Source organism: Garra rufa, chromosome 10 (assembly GCF_049309525.1).
Source record: "Garra rufa chromosome 10, GarRuf1.0, whole genome shotgun sequence".
Taxonomy (NCBI): Eukaryota; Metazoa; Chordata; class Actinopteri; order Cypriniformes; family Cyprinidae; genus Garra; species Garra rufa.
Window position 1 is genome coordinate 42623852 of NC_133370.1, and position 16312 is coordinate 42640163.

The 16312-nt window shown below is 38.7% G+C and overlaps 1 protein-coding gene across 1 annotated transcript in view; it reads right to left on the reverse strand.

Moving 5' to 3' along the window:
• Positions 1-1241: 1241 nt before the first annotated feature.
• The window catches only part of slc1a7a (solute carrier family 1 member 7a), a 46087-nt gene continuing 31016 nt past the window's right edge, over positions 1242-16312 (reverse strand). The window contains exons 4-11 of the mRNA XM_073848654.1: positions 14351-14393; positions 12209-12440; positions 12031-12130; positions 10633-10866; positions 8804-8998; positions 6714-6848; positions 4043-4142; positions 1242-3958 (exon numbers count right to left, since the gene is read on the reverse strand). Coding sequence (XP_073704755.1) covers positions 3686-3958; positions 4043-4142; positions 6714-6848; positions 8804-8998; positions 10633-10866; positions 12031-12130; positions 12209-12440; positions 14351-14393 — 1312 coding nt within the window. The 3' untranslated portion in view covers positions 1242-3685. The remainder of the gene's footprint in view (positions 3959-4042; positions 4143-6713; positions 6849-8803; positions 8999-10632; positions 10867-12030; positions 12131-12208; positions 12441-14350; positions 14394-16312) is intronic.

The window sequence follows — 16312 nt, forward strand, 5'->3', positions numbered from 1 at the left end:
AGTACCGACCTAATGTTTACAAAGCAAACATGCAAACAAAGTCAAAACGCCCTTAACAAAAAAAAGAAGAGAAAATGAGATGTTTTTCGCCCTAACCTAACTTTTGAACCAAAGTACACAGATGAAGAACTAACCGTGCATGACTTTTTCGCATATGCATCGCAGAGCTAGTGCAAGATGAGAATTTGTGGTTAAAAGGTATATACATTTTTATTTTTTTTAAGAATATGATTCATCGTTTCACTATAAAAAGCTTATTCCTCAGCTGGGAGCCATTTGAAGCTGCATTGAAACTGCAACTCGGACCTTCGACCCACTGATCCCCATTAAAGTCCACTATATGGAGAAAAATCTTGGAACGTTTTCCTCAAAAACCTTACTTTCGTTTCGACTAAATCTTGAGGCGTGGAAGTGAATAAGTTTCTAGGAAACTTTTCTTTTGTAAGTGAACTTATCCTTCATTTCCAACAATTTCAACATTGCATATTGTATAATAAGACAGCATAAATGTAAACTCTGCAGTTCCCAAGAACACAAAATAAGCACCATATGTTTAAGAGAGAACAATAGGGTGTTTGTTCTTCAGATTTTGTAGCCTCTTCATTTGCAACGTTCAACTAAAACTACCTACTTAACTGAATTTGCAAGCACATCTTCCAAGTAAGCGCAGGCGGCGATATGACAGAATACTTTACTCTGTTCTTAAACTTGAGTAAAGAGGATTAGCAAAGCTCATCAGCAGAACATGAAAAGCTCCATGGTAAAACAAGAAGAAATAGCTTTTTTTGCAGAATACAACCTTTTTCGCTGTTTTAATGAGCAATTACTCAGTCTGTAATGGCGTTGTTGTTTCCTGCAGGGTTTGAGCTGCTGTACATGTCCATGTGGTCACATGAACCTCCTGGCCTTGTCCTTCTGCTCATCTCTGCAATCGTTCCTAATTACACGTCCACATGCTGCTGTTCTGCTCTGCGATCTGCATCTTAAACAGTTAAACCACCAGTGGCCAGAATAATTACATACAGGCAGATTTCAGAACAAAATCTAACAAAATGAGCAAGTTAGATAACTAGCTGCTGTTCTCGGTTTTGAACACTTGTTATGCCATTACTTTCCACTGATGATAGGAACTTTTATTAATAATTCTTCAGCATTTCCTAGAAGTTAGCCCACTGGGTATCTATACAAACCTCTCATCTTTGAACACTACGGAATAAGAAATGCATCGCTTTCATCAGGCGAACCGAGTGAGTCATAATTTAATGGGATTTCATTCAAATCACAATTAATACATTTGACATTTTTCATACAAAGAGTCCATACAAGTTCTGTAAGGCTTTAAGAGTGTGTGGCATGACATGCGAGTCCATAAAGCCCACTTCTGACAGATTTCATAAAAGTTTGGGTTCATTTTAGTTCCCGAAACCTGAATGTGTAAAGACGTTATACATTAAAGCAGGGGTTCGAAACCATGTTCCTGAAGAGTTACAGGTCTGGCATGCGTTGTGGTACTGACACGGAAGAGAAGAAATTGATGAATGTTGTTATTTTTGTTTTCTTTAGACACAAAAAGTATTCTTGTAGCTTCATAACATTACGGTTGCACCACTGATGGCACATGAACTATTTTATCGATGTCCTTACTACCTTTCTGGGACTTGAACATCAGTTGCGTTGCTGTCTATGGAGGGTCAGAAAGCTCTTGGATTTCAAACAAAAATATCTTAATTTGTGTTTTGAAGATGAACAAAGGTCTTATGGATTTGAAATGACATGAGGATGAGTAATTAATGACACAGTTTTCATTTTTGGAAGCACTGTACTTATTTTTTACATACAGTTGAAGTCAAAAGTTTACATACACCTTGCAGACTCTTCAAAATGTAATTTTTTAAAAACCAAAATAAGATGCATCATATAGAATGCATGTTATTTAGTATTGACCTGAATATGATATTTCACATAAAAGATGTTTACATATAATCCACAAGAGAAATTTGAAAAAAGAGATAATACCTCGTTCAAAAGTTTACATACACTTGATTCTTAATACTGTGTTGTTACCTGAATGATCCACAGCTGTGTTTTTTTATTTAGTGATAGTTGTTCACGAGTCCCTTGTTTGTTCTGAACAGTTTAATGGACTGCTGTTCTTCAGAAAAAGCTTTTAGGTCCCACAGATTCTTTGGTTTTTCATTTTTTCATTTTTGTGTATTTGAACCCTTTCCAACAATGACTGTATGATTTTGGGATCCATCTTTTCACACTGAGGACAACTGAGGGACTCATACGCAACTATTACAGAAGGTACAAACGCACACGGACGCTTCAGAAGGAAAAACGATGCATTAGGAGTCGGGGGTGAAAACTTTTGAACGGAGTGAGTATGTGTATATTTTTCTTATTTTGCCTAAATATCATATTATTTCATTTAGTACTAGCCTCCAGAAGATACTTACATGTTTTCAAAAAGACAAAATAAGTTAAATTTACCCTGATCTTTAAATTCCAGGGTAAAGCCAAGGGGTGAAAACTTTTTGAATTTGAAGATCAGGGTAAATTTAACTTATTTTATCATCTGGGAACCATACATATACATATCTTCTGTAGCGTCTGAAGGGTCCTACTAAATAAATAATAAAAAAATCTATATTTAGGCAAAATAAGAAAAATGTACATTCCGTTCAAAAGTTTTCACCCCCCGGCTCTTAATGCATCGTGTTTCCTTCTGGAGCATCAGTGAGCATTTGAGCCTTCTGTAATAGTTGCATATGAGTCCCTCAGTTGTCCTCAGTGTGAAAAGATGGATCTGAAAATCATACAGTTATTGTTTGAAAAGGTTTAAATACACAAAAATGCTGAAAAAACAAAGAATTTGTAGGATTTTTCTGAAGAACAGCAGGCAGTTAAACTGTTCAGGACAAACAAGAGACTCAACAAGATGAACAACTATCACTAACAACACATTAAGAATATTAAGAATCAAGTGCATGTAAACTTTTGAACAGGGTCATTTTTATAAATTCAACTAATATTTTTTTCTTGTGGACTATATGTAAACGTCTTTTATGTAAAATATCTTATTCAGGTCAGTACTATATAAACAATAACATGCATTTTGTATGGTTTGTCTTATTTTGGTAAAATAATTAACATGTTGCAGATTCTGCAAGGTGAATGTAAACTTTTGACTTCAACTGTAAGTGGTTTTGGGTGGAGGTAATGGCTGAAACCCCTAATCTAATGCACTGACATCTGGATATAATTGTAGCAAAAAAAAGTTTTTTCTCTCTCTGTTATGGAAAGAGCAGATATAAACAGAGAAAGGTTTGAAAATAACCTTTCTGAAGATGAAAAAAGATCCTAGCAGCATATGACATATGACAGCAGAATAAAACAACACATATCCATGTTCCACAGTCAAGCTGTCCATGAAGAGTGATGTTCTTCTCACCTGCGGATCACAGGGAAAGGACACGACAACAGTACTCACACGTACACCGATCTTCCTCCACACACTTCAGCGAGGAGCTCAGCCATCCGGGAGTCAACAGTGTTCAGCAAATCTCCTTAGTGGGTCCAAAGATTCACAGCTCCCGATCGCTTCAGCTTCCCATTGTGTAATTCCCTACAAAGACATTGACACACATTGAGAAAGAAAACTGGCTGGCGTCTCTGAAGGAGTCTAGACATTGGTCTCCAGACCGTTCATGTCAATGGTACAGTGGTCTTTGTCTTTATGGTCTCGTTTGTAGTGGTGTGGAGACAGGTGAGGGGACTTCTTCTTGTCGGGAGGCCTGATGCCCTCCTCCAGCTGCTTGAGACGGGCCACGTCGGGCGACAGGTGCTCGGGTTTCCTCGTGGGGCCTGGCGGAGGTGGCTGGAAGCAGCCGTTTTTCTGATAGGACATCATCTGCTGGATGTTGATCATGGGCTTGGTCTCACAGATGAGAGGAATCTGTAAAAAGAAAAGATGAAATCTTAATTTTATAGTGCAATGGACGCAGTGCGTTATTTCGAATAGCCTCTACGTCATTCTCACCTCCTCGCCCTCCTTTATGAAGTCTTTTCTGCATATGTGTGCCATGATTCCTGTGGCCAGAGCATCACCCATCACGTTCACCATCGTCCTGAACCGATCCCTAATGGATACACAAATAAACGTCATAAAGTTCTTAATAAAAATAAATCATAAATCTTAATGGACTGCAACCATCAGAGTTGCCAAATCCATGGTTTTCCCACAGAATTGGGCTACTTTTATACTGTTGCAGCAAGTTGACTCTGCCAAATGTGATTTTTAAACAAGGTAAAAACCCCTGAAAAGAGGTTTTGACTAGGGGTGCTCCAACTGATCGGCTACCGATCACTATCGGCCGATAATCGCTTTGGGATGTTTGATTGGTGGTCTCTAAAAAAGACCGATCTAATAAACTGATCTAAAGCTGATGACGCACCTGGGGCCTCATTTATAAAGACTTGCGTAGAAACCATCCTTGATTTTATCTAAGAACTTTTCTGATTTGATCGTAAGAGCGATTCAGAGAAAACGAACGTACCACGAAATCCATGCGTACGCCAGTCATTCGGTTATAAATCACAAATGATCGTGGAATTGTGTGCAGCTGAATGTTCCGCCGTCGAAACGCCCCTGCTTAATTAATTAACATATAAAATGAGCTCATTCCTTAAGCAAAAACTCTGTGACAATGGCAAGAAAAAAGGAGCGCAAGAAATCTAATTATAGTGAGGCTGAACTATCTGCAATACCAGGCATTACCACAAGGAAACGGTCGTACGCCAAGCTGGAATCTGACGTGGAGATAAGTACTTTTCCACGTCAAAGACGGTTTTTATAAATCTGTACTTTGACGTGGATTTACGTACTCTGTAATTGATCTGTACTTTGACGTGGATTTCTATTCGTACGAACACTCTAAGATCAAATCAGTGCGTAAGAAAGTTTTATAAATGAGGCCCCTGCTGTGAGAGGTTTGGCACAACATACGGTGGCACTGTCTCAGTCTCTGTCCGGCACGGGTAATTATAGACATGAGGTACAATTAATATTTCTTAGTTAAATAACTTATAAAGTAATGAAATTTCACAAACAGTGCAAGTGAATGACTGCACTCTCTTTCTCTTGTAAAGTGCGCAAATGACTTCCAATCACCACATCGCGTCTGACTGTAAGTGAGCTGCATGCTGCACAGTTCAGTTGACACAGGAATTGTTACTTTTACAATAGAGGTGGTGTTGCATTTTCGCTAAAGTTTATAAATTGCTTTACTTTTTAATCATTTCAAGTGTTTAACCATTCAGCACTCGCATGCTCTTCTGGAGACTTTAAGCTCTTGAAGCACACACACATAACGCCAGCTTCACAAACATCCGTTTGCAGTGCGTATATTTTTCCGCGCTCATGTTAACAGATTAAAGCATTCAAGCTGCGCACGGTTGCGGTCTGGCAGTGCGTTCTAGGAGCGATGCGTCTGCAGCAGTGCAGAGATCATTTCCGCACCGAGTCTGTGCTGCACGTACAGAATCAAAGTGACAGCGCATTGTTTGCGGTAAATATGAACAAGGATTGACCATAAATGCATATAATTAAAGTCTGCTGTGTTTCACAGTCAACGCTTATGGGTGTTTGGCTAGGTTTAAAGGAAAAGAGCATTTTTAGATAAACAAGGCAATCATATATGGCAAAGGTAGGAAAACAAAGTTCTTTATTAACAACAAGATTGCTTGTAATAAAGATTTAAATGCAAAAGAAAAGGCAGCCGAACTGACTGTTTCTGTCAGTAGTCATTTTTTACATTTTGAATGTTTGTGATAACATAAGCAGTTTAAATGTTTTGGCACTTGCTTGAACAACTTAATAAATAAATCTAGAAGAAAATGCGAAAGTGAAAAGCACTGAATAATGTGTTGCATATATTTATTGTGTTTAAACTTGTCTATGAAAGATTACTGTACTGTAAAAAAAGAATCACAATGCTGAGAAAGCATTTTCAATAACAATGTTTGGATTTGAAATCAAAAGAATGGATAAATGTGTTTGTGGAAATGAGGCTTGTGTTGTGTGTAAGCTATTGCGCAATAATCAAATAAAAAAAACTGATTAAATGTTTAAAAATCCTGATTGGAGTTTCGCTATAAATAATTTTACTTTAAAAAGATCGGTATCGGTGGTCGGATCTGCAGATACTGCTTCCTGTGATCGGCACTCGGTGATCGGCCTCAAAAATCCTGATCGGAGCACCCCTAGTTTTGACCCCCATGGAACACAATTGCAGAGCAATTGTAATAGCTACCCTGATAGCACGCATACATCATGGGGACGTCTATTTGATGTCTGCATTAACATCTGCAAGACGTATTTTTTAGATGTTTGCTCATCTGCAATACGTCTACTGGATGTTTCCTCTCAGATGTCAAATAGACATCTATTAGATGTCTTTAAGATGTTTATGAATTAGAATGTACGTAAAACTGACATCTTACAGATGTCTGTCAGATGTTTGTTCACAGCAGATGCTTTCCAGATCAAGAGATCTTTAGCAGACATCTTGCAGACGTACGTGTGCTATCTGGGTAATCTGGTGATTGGACTAATTTTGAGTAACAATTGGGCTGGTTTAGTCTATTATGCAGACTTGGCAACCCTGTCAATCATAAACATCAATGGAAATGAGTGAGAGAGAGAAACTTACAGGGCCCAATCCACGGCGATAATGAGAGTGATGTCATCTGTAGGAAGTCCCACTGAGGTTAACACTATCACCATGGTTACCAGACCGGCCTGTGGAATGCCGGCAGCTCCGATACTGGCTGCTGTAGCTGTGATGCTGAAGTAAACGAAAAAAATAAATAAATAAAGATACAATTTATGAAATACAGAATATCTGGAGTAAGAACATAAAAAATCTATAAAATGTTTTTTTTTTAGATGTAATTTAGGAACACATTGATATGCGTTAGATATATGCACTACCAGTCAAAAGTTTTTAAACAGTAACATTTTTTAATGTTTTTTAAAGTCTTTTCTGCTTGCCAAGCCTGCTTTTTTTAAGCCAAAGTACAGCAAAAACTGTAAAAATTAGAAATATTTTTTACTATTTAAAATAACTGTTTTCTATTCGAATATATTTTAAAATTTAATTTATTCCAGTGATCAAAGCTAAATTTTCAGCATCATTACTCCAGGCTGCAGTGTCACATGATCCTTCAGAAATCATTCTAAAATGCTGATTTGCTGTTCAAGAAACATTTATTATTATTATTTAAAACAGTTGAGTAATTTTTTTTTAAAGATTCTTTGATAAATAGACATATCCAAAGATCAGCACTTATCTGAAATAAAACGCTTTTGTAACATTATACACTATACCATTCAAAAATTTTGGAAAAGAAATGATAGAAATGAATACTTTTATTTAGGAACGATGCTTTAAATAGATCAAAAGTGATGATAAAGACGTTACAAAATATTTCTGTTTCAGATAAATCCTGTTCTTCTAAACTTTCTATTCATCAAAGAAACCTGAAAAAAAAACTACTCAGCTTTTTTCAACATAATAATAATAAATTTTTTAGCAGCAAATCAAAATATTAGAGTAATAAAAATTCAGCTTTGAAATCACAAGAATACATTACATTTTAAAATATAATCAAATAGAAAACAGTGATTTGTAAATTAGTAACTAGTTAAAATATTTCAAAATTTGACTGTTTTTGCTGTACTTTGTAACAAATAAATGCAGGCTTGGTGAGCAGTATTATTAAATGCCAAATAAAAAAAATATGTAAAATTATGTGTTTTGACAGAAAAGTAAATAAAGAATCCAATCAAAGAGATACTGATAAGAGATCTAATCATTTTTAAATGTAATATATTAAATACTTTTATGATCAGATTAGATTCATATATGAATTTGAATATACATTGTAATATTTATAAAATTTTTTAATAAATTAATAAATTAAGTGATATAATAAATTACTATATAAATAAATTAAGTGAATTCCACTCAATTGGCCTTTTACATATGCTGTAATTGATAAAGTTACTAAAAGAAAATAATTAATTATATATTTAATTACAAACAATAATAGTAATATTGATATCCACTATAAAAGATAAAAAACAGACATTTAAACCTCAAAAGTATTCAGATGAAATAACTCTCACAAATGTTAATATTCAAGAATAGTATGAGCATAAATGTGTTGAGATGAAATCTGTAGACAAAAGGAAAATTAAAGGTTGTATCAGCGATTTCAAGCCTAAAACATAAAGGGTCAAATTCAGCTGACCTTTCTTCACGATCCGCTCGCTGCCTGCCCCATAAATCGACTGTAAAAAAAACGCGCCTCTCTGGTCAGCCTAGGGTCCGAGATATGCCAAAAAAACAATCGGTGCTATCAACCTTTCCACAGAAAAACAAACAGTGTTCCAACCAATCACCGTCAGGGGTTTGGTGTTGTGGATTTTCGCTCCGCCTCCCTCACATCCCTGCACAAGTAGGAAAGTCCACTACACCAAACCCCTGACGCTGATTGGTTGGAACACTGTTTGTTTTTCTGTGGAAAGGTTGGTAGCACCGATTGTTTTTTTGGCATATCTCGGACCCTAGGCTGACCAGAGAGGCGCGTTTTTTTTTACAGTCGATTTATGGGGCAGGCAGCGAGCCGATCGTGAAGAAAGGTAAGCTGAATTTGACACTTTATGTTTCAGGCTTGAAATTGCTGATACAACCTTTAAGGGTGGAAGAAGAGGGCATCTCACCCGTTCTTACCCTACCTTATAGTGATGATCTGCCCAAAGTCCAGCTCATAGTTGTTGACTTGAGCGATAAAGATGGCTGCCACGGCCTCATATAATGCAGTGCCATCCATGTTGATAGTGGCACCAACAGGAAGTACGAAGCGAATGATACGGCGGTCGATGTGATTGTTCTCCAGGAGGCACTTAAAGGTGATAGGCAGCGTGGCAGAGCTGGAGTACAATGCAAGAGCATCAGAGTTTGTGATTTACATGTGTGCTACTTTCAGTTCAAGGCTGGAATACATACACCACACAACTTTAGACCAGATTTTCTTCCTATTTTGGAAGATTTCAGATTTTGGACAGTCAGAGTTGCCAGATTTCACAGAATGCCGCATAATGTATGATATCCCTTACGAAAAAGAAGTTTATTCAAGTGTGCTATTAGTATACTTCTTTTAAACTAAAAAAATAGGAAAGTATACTTTCAGTCTACTTTTTATGGACTTCTCAGAAATGTGCTTTATATACATCTCAGAAATATACTTAAAATGACATTTAAGTATACTTGACTTATACTTAGAAAAAGTCTCAATATATTTGAGCTATATTTGTGCTCTGAGAATTTGTGTTTTCATTGTTATGCGCTAGGGGCGCTATTACACATTTTCTGTACAGAATATCCAAAACACAAGTGAAGAAGAAACCGAAACAACAGACACTTCCACATGTAATCTAACACAATCGTCAGACTTAAAACAGCATCAAAACCATAGATATGTAAAACTGTGTAACGTTATGGAATAAAATGTCGACCCATGAAGAGGTAATAATGACTGTCAAGCTTTGGGGTGTTGATCGAGGTTTTGATTATCATGAATAGTCTTTTGTTTTTAGCTTTTTGGTCAAAATGTTGTTTAATTATTAATTTATTATTTATGAAACTTACCCACATTCAAGCGTTTATAAAAAGAATGCATGAAGCTAGAATAAAGTGTTTTTGTTTACAAGCAGATACCCTGTTCTTTCTTTTGATATTTTGTATTTTCAGATATTTATATAACAATATATATACAAATTAATACCTAAATAAGGACATAGTAGTATAAAGTATGATGTAAAGTTCACTTAAAGAAAATTTATGAGTATACTTGCAGTATAAACTACTAAACCAGTAGTTTACTGAGACTATACTTCAAAGTGTATTAAAAATGCATAAAAAGCATTTAATCAGTATACATATAAGTTCACTTTTAGTATACTTGCAGTACAATCTAGAAACATAGATGTAAACGAGTTGTGTACTCAAAGTTTACTACTGTTATACCTAAATTCTATTTAAAAGTATACTTTTATATACTAGGAAGTGGGCCAATTTAGACCCAAGGAGTATTGAAATAGTACACTTAAAAGTATACTACAAATACACTGATATTTGTATACTTACCACATAAAGTATACTTAAAAATATACTTGAACTTTACTTAATAAAATAAACTTGAAGTATACTTCTTTTTGGTAAGGGATCATCACAGACTCCAATATTTTATCTTCAGAGTATGATTCCATCTGGTTGGAGGGTAATAAACATGTTTGATATTTTGAGCCAATTGAGCCATTGTTTTCATTTGTTACCCATTATCTAGCAATGAGCCTTCTGTTTCTGTGTGAGTTTAGCATGTTTGGAAAGACTTGAAAATCTGGTGATCCTCATTCGTCCAGTGTGTGATGCCCAGTTGGTAAGTGAATGATGCCATGTGTTAAAATCTGTCCAGATTTGAAAGGTTGTGTAGTGTATTCGAGTTTTTAGTCTGTTATCATCCAGCAGGGCTATGATTGGATGGTTTGCCTGAAGGTGCTGTTACCTGGATGAAGTAGCTAATGAGATGAGCAGGGCCTGTAAAATCCCTCGGATGTAGACAATGGGGCTCTTTTTCGTAATGAAGAAATACATGGAAGGCAGGATGAAGAGGCCGTGAAGCACCAGCCCCATGACCACAGTGATAGCGTAGAAGCCCAGTTTCTTTCCCATAGCTGAGGGGTCGTCCATTTCCAAGATCTTCCCAGCCACCAGAAACACAATCCCAAAAGGGAAGTACCTGCAGTGTTACACCACAAAAAGACAGTATTCTTAGGGAAAATTCACTAAATAGTTGCACATGGTATCTTGGTGCAAATACTGGGAGCAGTACTGAATTTTTTAGTGTTCAATCTGTGCAGCATATTCAATTTTTCAAATACTTTTTATCTTTATCTCACTTTTTATCTCAATTTTTATCTTTTTCTCAGAATTGTGTTCAATATAAACTCACAATTGCGAATTATAAAAGCAGAATTACATGATGTAAACTTGCAAATCTGACTCTGATATTGCAATTTTGACTTTAAGACACGTAATTACAAGTTTATAAAGCACGCAATTCTGAGAGAAAAGTCAGAATTGTGAGTTATAAAGTCAGAAGTGAGTTCATATCTCACAATTGTCTTTTTTTGCATTTGCATTTGCAAATTTACATCGGAAAGTCAGAATTGTGAGGTTATATGTCACAATTCTAAATTTATAACTTACAGGTTGGCAAGTTTACAGGCCCATCTCATAATTGTGAGAAAAAAAGTCAGAACCCTTAGATGTAAACTCAAAATTGTCAAAGAAAGTCAGAATTGTGAGCCAAAAAATCACCATAATTTTTTTTTTTTAGTTACAGAAATGGGCTTCCATAGTTTCATGACAATGACTCCAGCATGAAAAACATTTGACAGCATAACTCTCTATGTAGCGGCTCTAGTCATTTGGTTTATTGTCATAGACATACTTGACCCTGGACCACAAAACCAGTCATAAGGGTACATTATTTTAAAATTGAGATTTATACATCATCTGAAATCTGAATAAATAAGCTTTCCATTGAGGTATGGTTTGCTATAGTTGGCTGAGATACAAATATTTGAAAATCTGCAATCCGAGAGTGCAAAAAAATTAAAATAGTGAGAAAATCGCCTTTAAAGTTGTCCGAATGAAGTTCTTAGCAATGCATATTACTAATAAAAAATTAAGTTCTGAGATATTTACGGTAGGAAATTTACAAAATATCTTCATGTAACATGATCTTTACTTAATATCCTAAAGATTTTTGGAATAAAAGAAAAATAGATCATTTTGGCTACTACTACAAATATACCTGTGCTGCTTAAGACTGGTTTTGTGGTCCAGGGTCACATCTAATAATTTTGGGTTTCAGTTACAAAATGGCGCTTGTCTTTACCATATAACAATGGCCACAATTTTCAGCACGGCTTCATTCAGACTCTGGCAAAAGTTGACGAGAGCGCTGCCATTTGGTCCCATTCTTCCAAGCATGATTCCTAAACGACAATAATTGAGTATTTATAAAACAGACTGGATAAAGCTGTGAAATTCCAGACATTGCTGCTGCAACTCACCCATAGTAGCTGAGAAGATCACAATACCAAGGACGTTCATGCCCTCACTGGTGCCAGGAAGCGTTCTGAAGACCACATCCGGAGGTGGTGTCAGGTCAAGGGAGAAGTTCTGGATGTCTGTGCTGTTCTCATCCTGGATTCCATAAATGAAGACCCGTCTGGTGGTGGTGTCTAGTAAGTCCTGACTAATGGTGGGTTTGGGCTTCATGATAGGGATGCTCCTTGTGCGATACTACAATTCCATTATAATTGATGGTTAACATTGCATTCATAAAACAAATTCACTAAAAATTCATAGTAATGAAAGGATGCAAAGAAAGGATGCAAAAAAACTGTTAACAGTTACAGTGGGAACAATAATGATTTGATCCCCTTCTGATTTTGTACGTTTGCCCACTGACAAAAAAATAATCAGTCTATAATTTTAATGGTAGGTTTATTTGAACAGTGAGAGACAGAATAACAACAAAAAAATCGAGAAAAATGCATTTTAAAAAAGTTATTAATTGAATTGCATTTTAATGAGTGAAATAAGTATTTGACTCCTTCTCAAAACATATTTAGTACTTGGAGGCAAAACCCTTTTTGGCAATCACTGAGGTCAGATGTTTCTTGTAGTTGGCCACCAGGTTTGCCCACATCTCAGGAGGGATTTTGTCCCACACCTCTTTGCAGATCCTCTCCAAGTCATTAAGGTTTTGAGGCTGATGTATGGCAACTCGAACCTTTAGCTCCCTCCACAGATTTTCATTGGGATTAAGGTGTGGAGACTGGCTAGGCCACTGCTTAATGTGCTTCTTCTTGAGCCACTCCTTTGTTGCCTTGTGTTTTGGGTCCTTTTCATGCTGGAATACCCATCCACAATCCATTTAAAATGAGGGGAGGAGGTTCTCACCCAAGATTTGACGGTACATGTCTCCGTCCATCGTCCCTTTGATGTGGTGCAGTTGTCCTGTCTCCTTAGCAGAAAAACACCCCCAAAGCATAATGTTTCCACCTCCATGTTTGATGGTGGGGATGGTGTTCTTGGGGTCATAGGCAGCATTCCTCCTCCTCCAAACATGGCGAGTTGAGTTGATGCCAAACAGCTTGATTTTGGTCTCATCTGACCACAACACTTTCACCCAGTTCTCCTCTGAATCATTCAGATGTTCATTGGCAAACTTCAGACGGACCTGCACATGTACTTTCTTGAGCAGGGGGACCTTGCGGGCGCTGCAGGATTTCAGTCCTTCTGCGTAGTGGGTTACCAATTGTTTTCCTGGTGACTATGGTCCCAGCTGCCTTCAGATCATTGACAAGATCCTCCCGTGTAGTTCTGGGCTGATTCTTCACTGTTCTCATGATCATTGAAACTCCACGAGGTGAGATCTTGCATTGAGCCCCAAACCGAGGGAGATTGACAGCTATTTTGTGTTTCTTGAATTTGCGAATAATCACACCAACTGTTGTCACCTTCTCACCAAGCTGCTTGGCGATGGTCTTGTAGCCCATTCTAGCCTTGTGTAGGTCTACAATCTTTTCCCTGACATCCTTGGACAGCTCTTTGGTCTTGGCCATGGTGGAGAGTTTGGAATCTGATTGATTGATTGCTTCTGTGGACAGGTGTCTTTTATACAGGTAACAAACTGAGATTAGGAGCACTACCTTTAAGAGAGTACTTCTAATCTTAGCTTGTTACCTGTATAAAAGACACCTGGGATTGATTGATAGGGGATCAAATACGTATTTCAATTATTAAAATGCAAATCAATTTATAGCTTTTTTGAGATGCGTTCTTCTGGATTTTTTTGTTGTTATTCTGTCTCTCACTGTTAAAATAAACCTACCATTAAAATTATAGACTGATCCTTTCTTTGCCAGTGGGCGAATGTACAAAATCAGCAGGGGATCAAATAATTATTTTCCCCACTGTACATATCCTGCATTTAACTAAACTGGCATTCTTATGTGGACAGTATGCATAAAAGAAAAATGTTAAAATTTTAGAAACAAAAATATAGATCTTACATAACATTTCAATAAAAAAGTTGGTCAAAGTCGATCAAAAAAGCAGTAAATATCTTTAAAGATGACAGTTTACTGGTTTAACAGCTTAAGTGTTGAAGTCACAAGGCATAAAAACTAATGGAAAAAACTCACTTGCTGAAAAGTAGCTTGGACCAAGTTGGCTGGGAACATGTTGCTGATGAAGGAAAGAAAGTTTTTATTAACATTTGCATCTGTAAAAGCACCCCTTGCACAACAGAAGAAGAGGAGTATATGACAAGTCTCCAGAGACTTTTCAGTTGGACAAAGTCCAACTCTGTAACTGCAGTTTAAAATGTATGAACCTAAAAATTGAAAGATGACAACAGCATTTAAGCTAAATTCAAACAACTACAGCACAAAGGGGTTTGTGATGTCAAAATGCAATTTCACGAGTTCCCACTTACATATAATTAGCTGGAGTATGTAAGCATGTTTGGCGTGCTGTCCGGGGAAGGGCTCCGAGCTCGGGAATGGCCCGAACCTAGAGTACCCCCCCCCTATGTATATGTGTAGAAGGAACTCGGAGTGAGGAGATGGGGTGGTGGAGGGATGCTGATAATCCGTCAAATGGGTAGAGGTGAGTCGGCTGTATTTATGCATGATGTAGATTGGCTTGAGTGAGTTCCAGCTGTGTTAATTAGGCTAAGTATCTGACGTGCTCCTCCCGAACTTTGCTTTAAGAAGCATCATTTCACGAGTTCCCACTTACATATAATTAGCTGGAGTATGTAAGCATGTTTGGCGTGCTGTCCGGGGAAGGGCTCCGAGCTCGGGAATGGCCCGAACCTAGAGTACCCCCCAATAAGCAATGTAGGACAGCCGCCAGCAGAGGACCCCCCAAAGCGCTGAGATCTGGCGGGGGCCGTTGTTTGGGAGAAGATGTTTGGTTAGCTGGCCGGGGGAGCCTTTCGTACTCTGATGGGAGAGGTTTTTGTATCAGGTCGAAAGGCTCTACCGGCTGCTTGTATGGATTGTGGGATTTAGGGCGTCCGGTCGGGAGAGCTCAACCGATACTCAACGGGATGTGCACAGCGTTGGAACGGGTGAGCCCTACCGGCCGAAGGAGGAGCAGCGTGGTTGGGGCCCGATCAGGAGAACCCGGGTTGCCTTGGCCGGAGCAGCTTACGATGTTGGCATTAGGGCTCTACTGGTCAATCGGCCCCTATTGGTGCTGACCGAGAGGACCCATGAAGCCTCCGACGGGAGATCAAGACTCAGAACGTCAGACGAGTGGGTCTTCTTGGTTTGGCAGGTAAAAAGGTTTTGGGACGCCTGGTGCGGGCGACTCTCGCGACATACGATGGGAGACCAATGCAAACGGCATCGCATGGATAAGTCTCGCTTGCAGGCGCCAAGTAAGTAACCCGACCGGGAGAACTCTGCCGACGTCCGACGGGAGACCAAGGCTCGCGACATCGGACGGGTATGCCTCGCCGGCCGGGAGGGCAGAAAGGAAAACCCGACTGGGAGGGCTCTCGCCAAGCATACGAGGGGAGATCAGGACTCAGAACCTCGAATGGGTAAGCCTCGCCAGGTGGGGGGGAAAAGATGTGAAGTTGGCCTGAAGGGGCTCAGATAGTGTCCGGCGGGAGGCGGAGACTTGTGGAGTCGGACGGATGAGTCTCGCCGACCGTCGGACGGATCGGAAAAATTGCAAGGTCGGTTTGGCTCTCGCAGCGTCCGATAGGAGACCAATGCTCACGGCATCGGACGGGTAGGCCCCGCCGACTGTAGGGAAGAAAAGTGCAGTTGACCGGGCGGGGGCCCCTTGCAGCGTCCGACGGGAGACCAATGCTCACGGCATCGGACGGGTAGGCCCCGCCGACTGTGGTGTCGAAAAGGTTAGGTGTCCGACCTGGGGGCCCCTGCGCATCCGACGGGAGACCAATGCTCACGGCATCGGACGGGTGGGCCCCGCAGGACGTGGGACGGAAAGGTAAGTTGTGGTCGGGGGCTCCTTGGGTGTCTGACGGGAGGCCAATGCTCACGGCATCAGACGGGAATACCTCGGCGACCGTAGTGAAGAAAAGGTCAGGGATGGAAATTTTTTTTTTTTTTTTTTTTTTTTTTTTT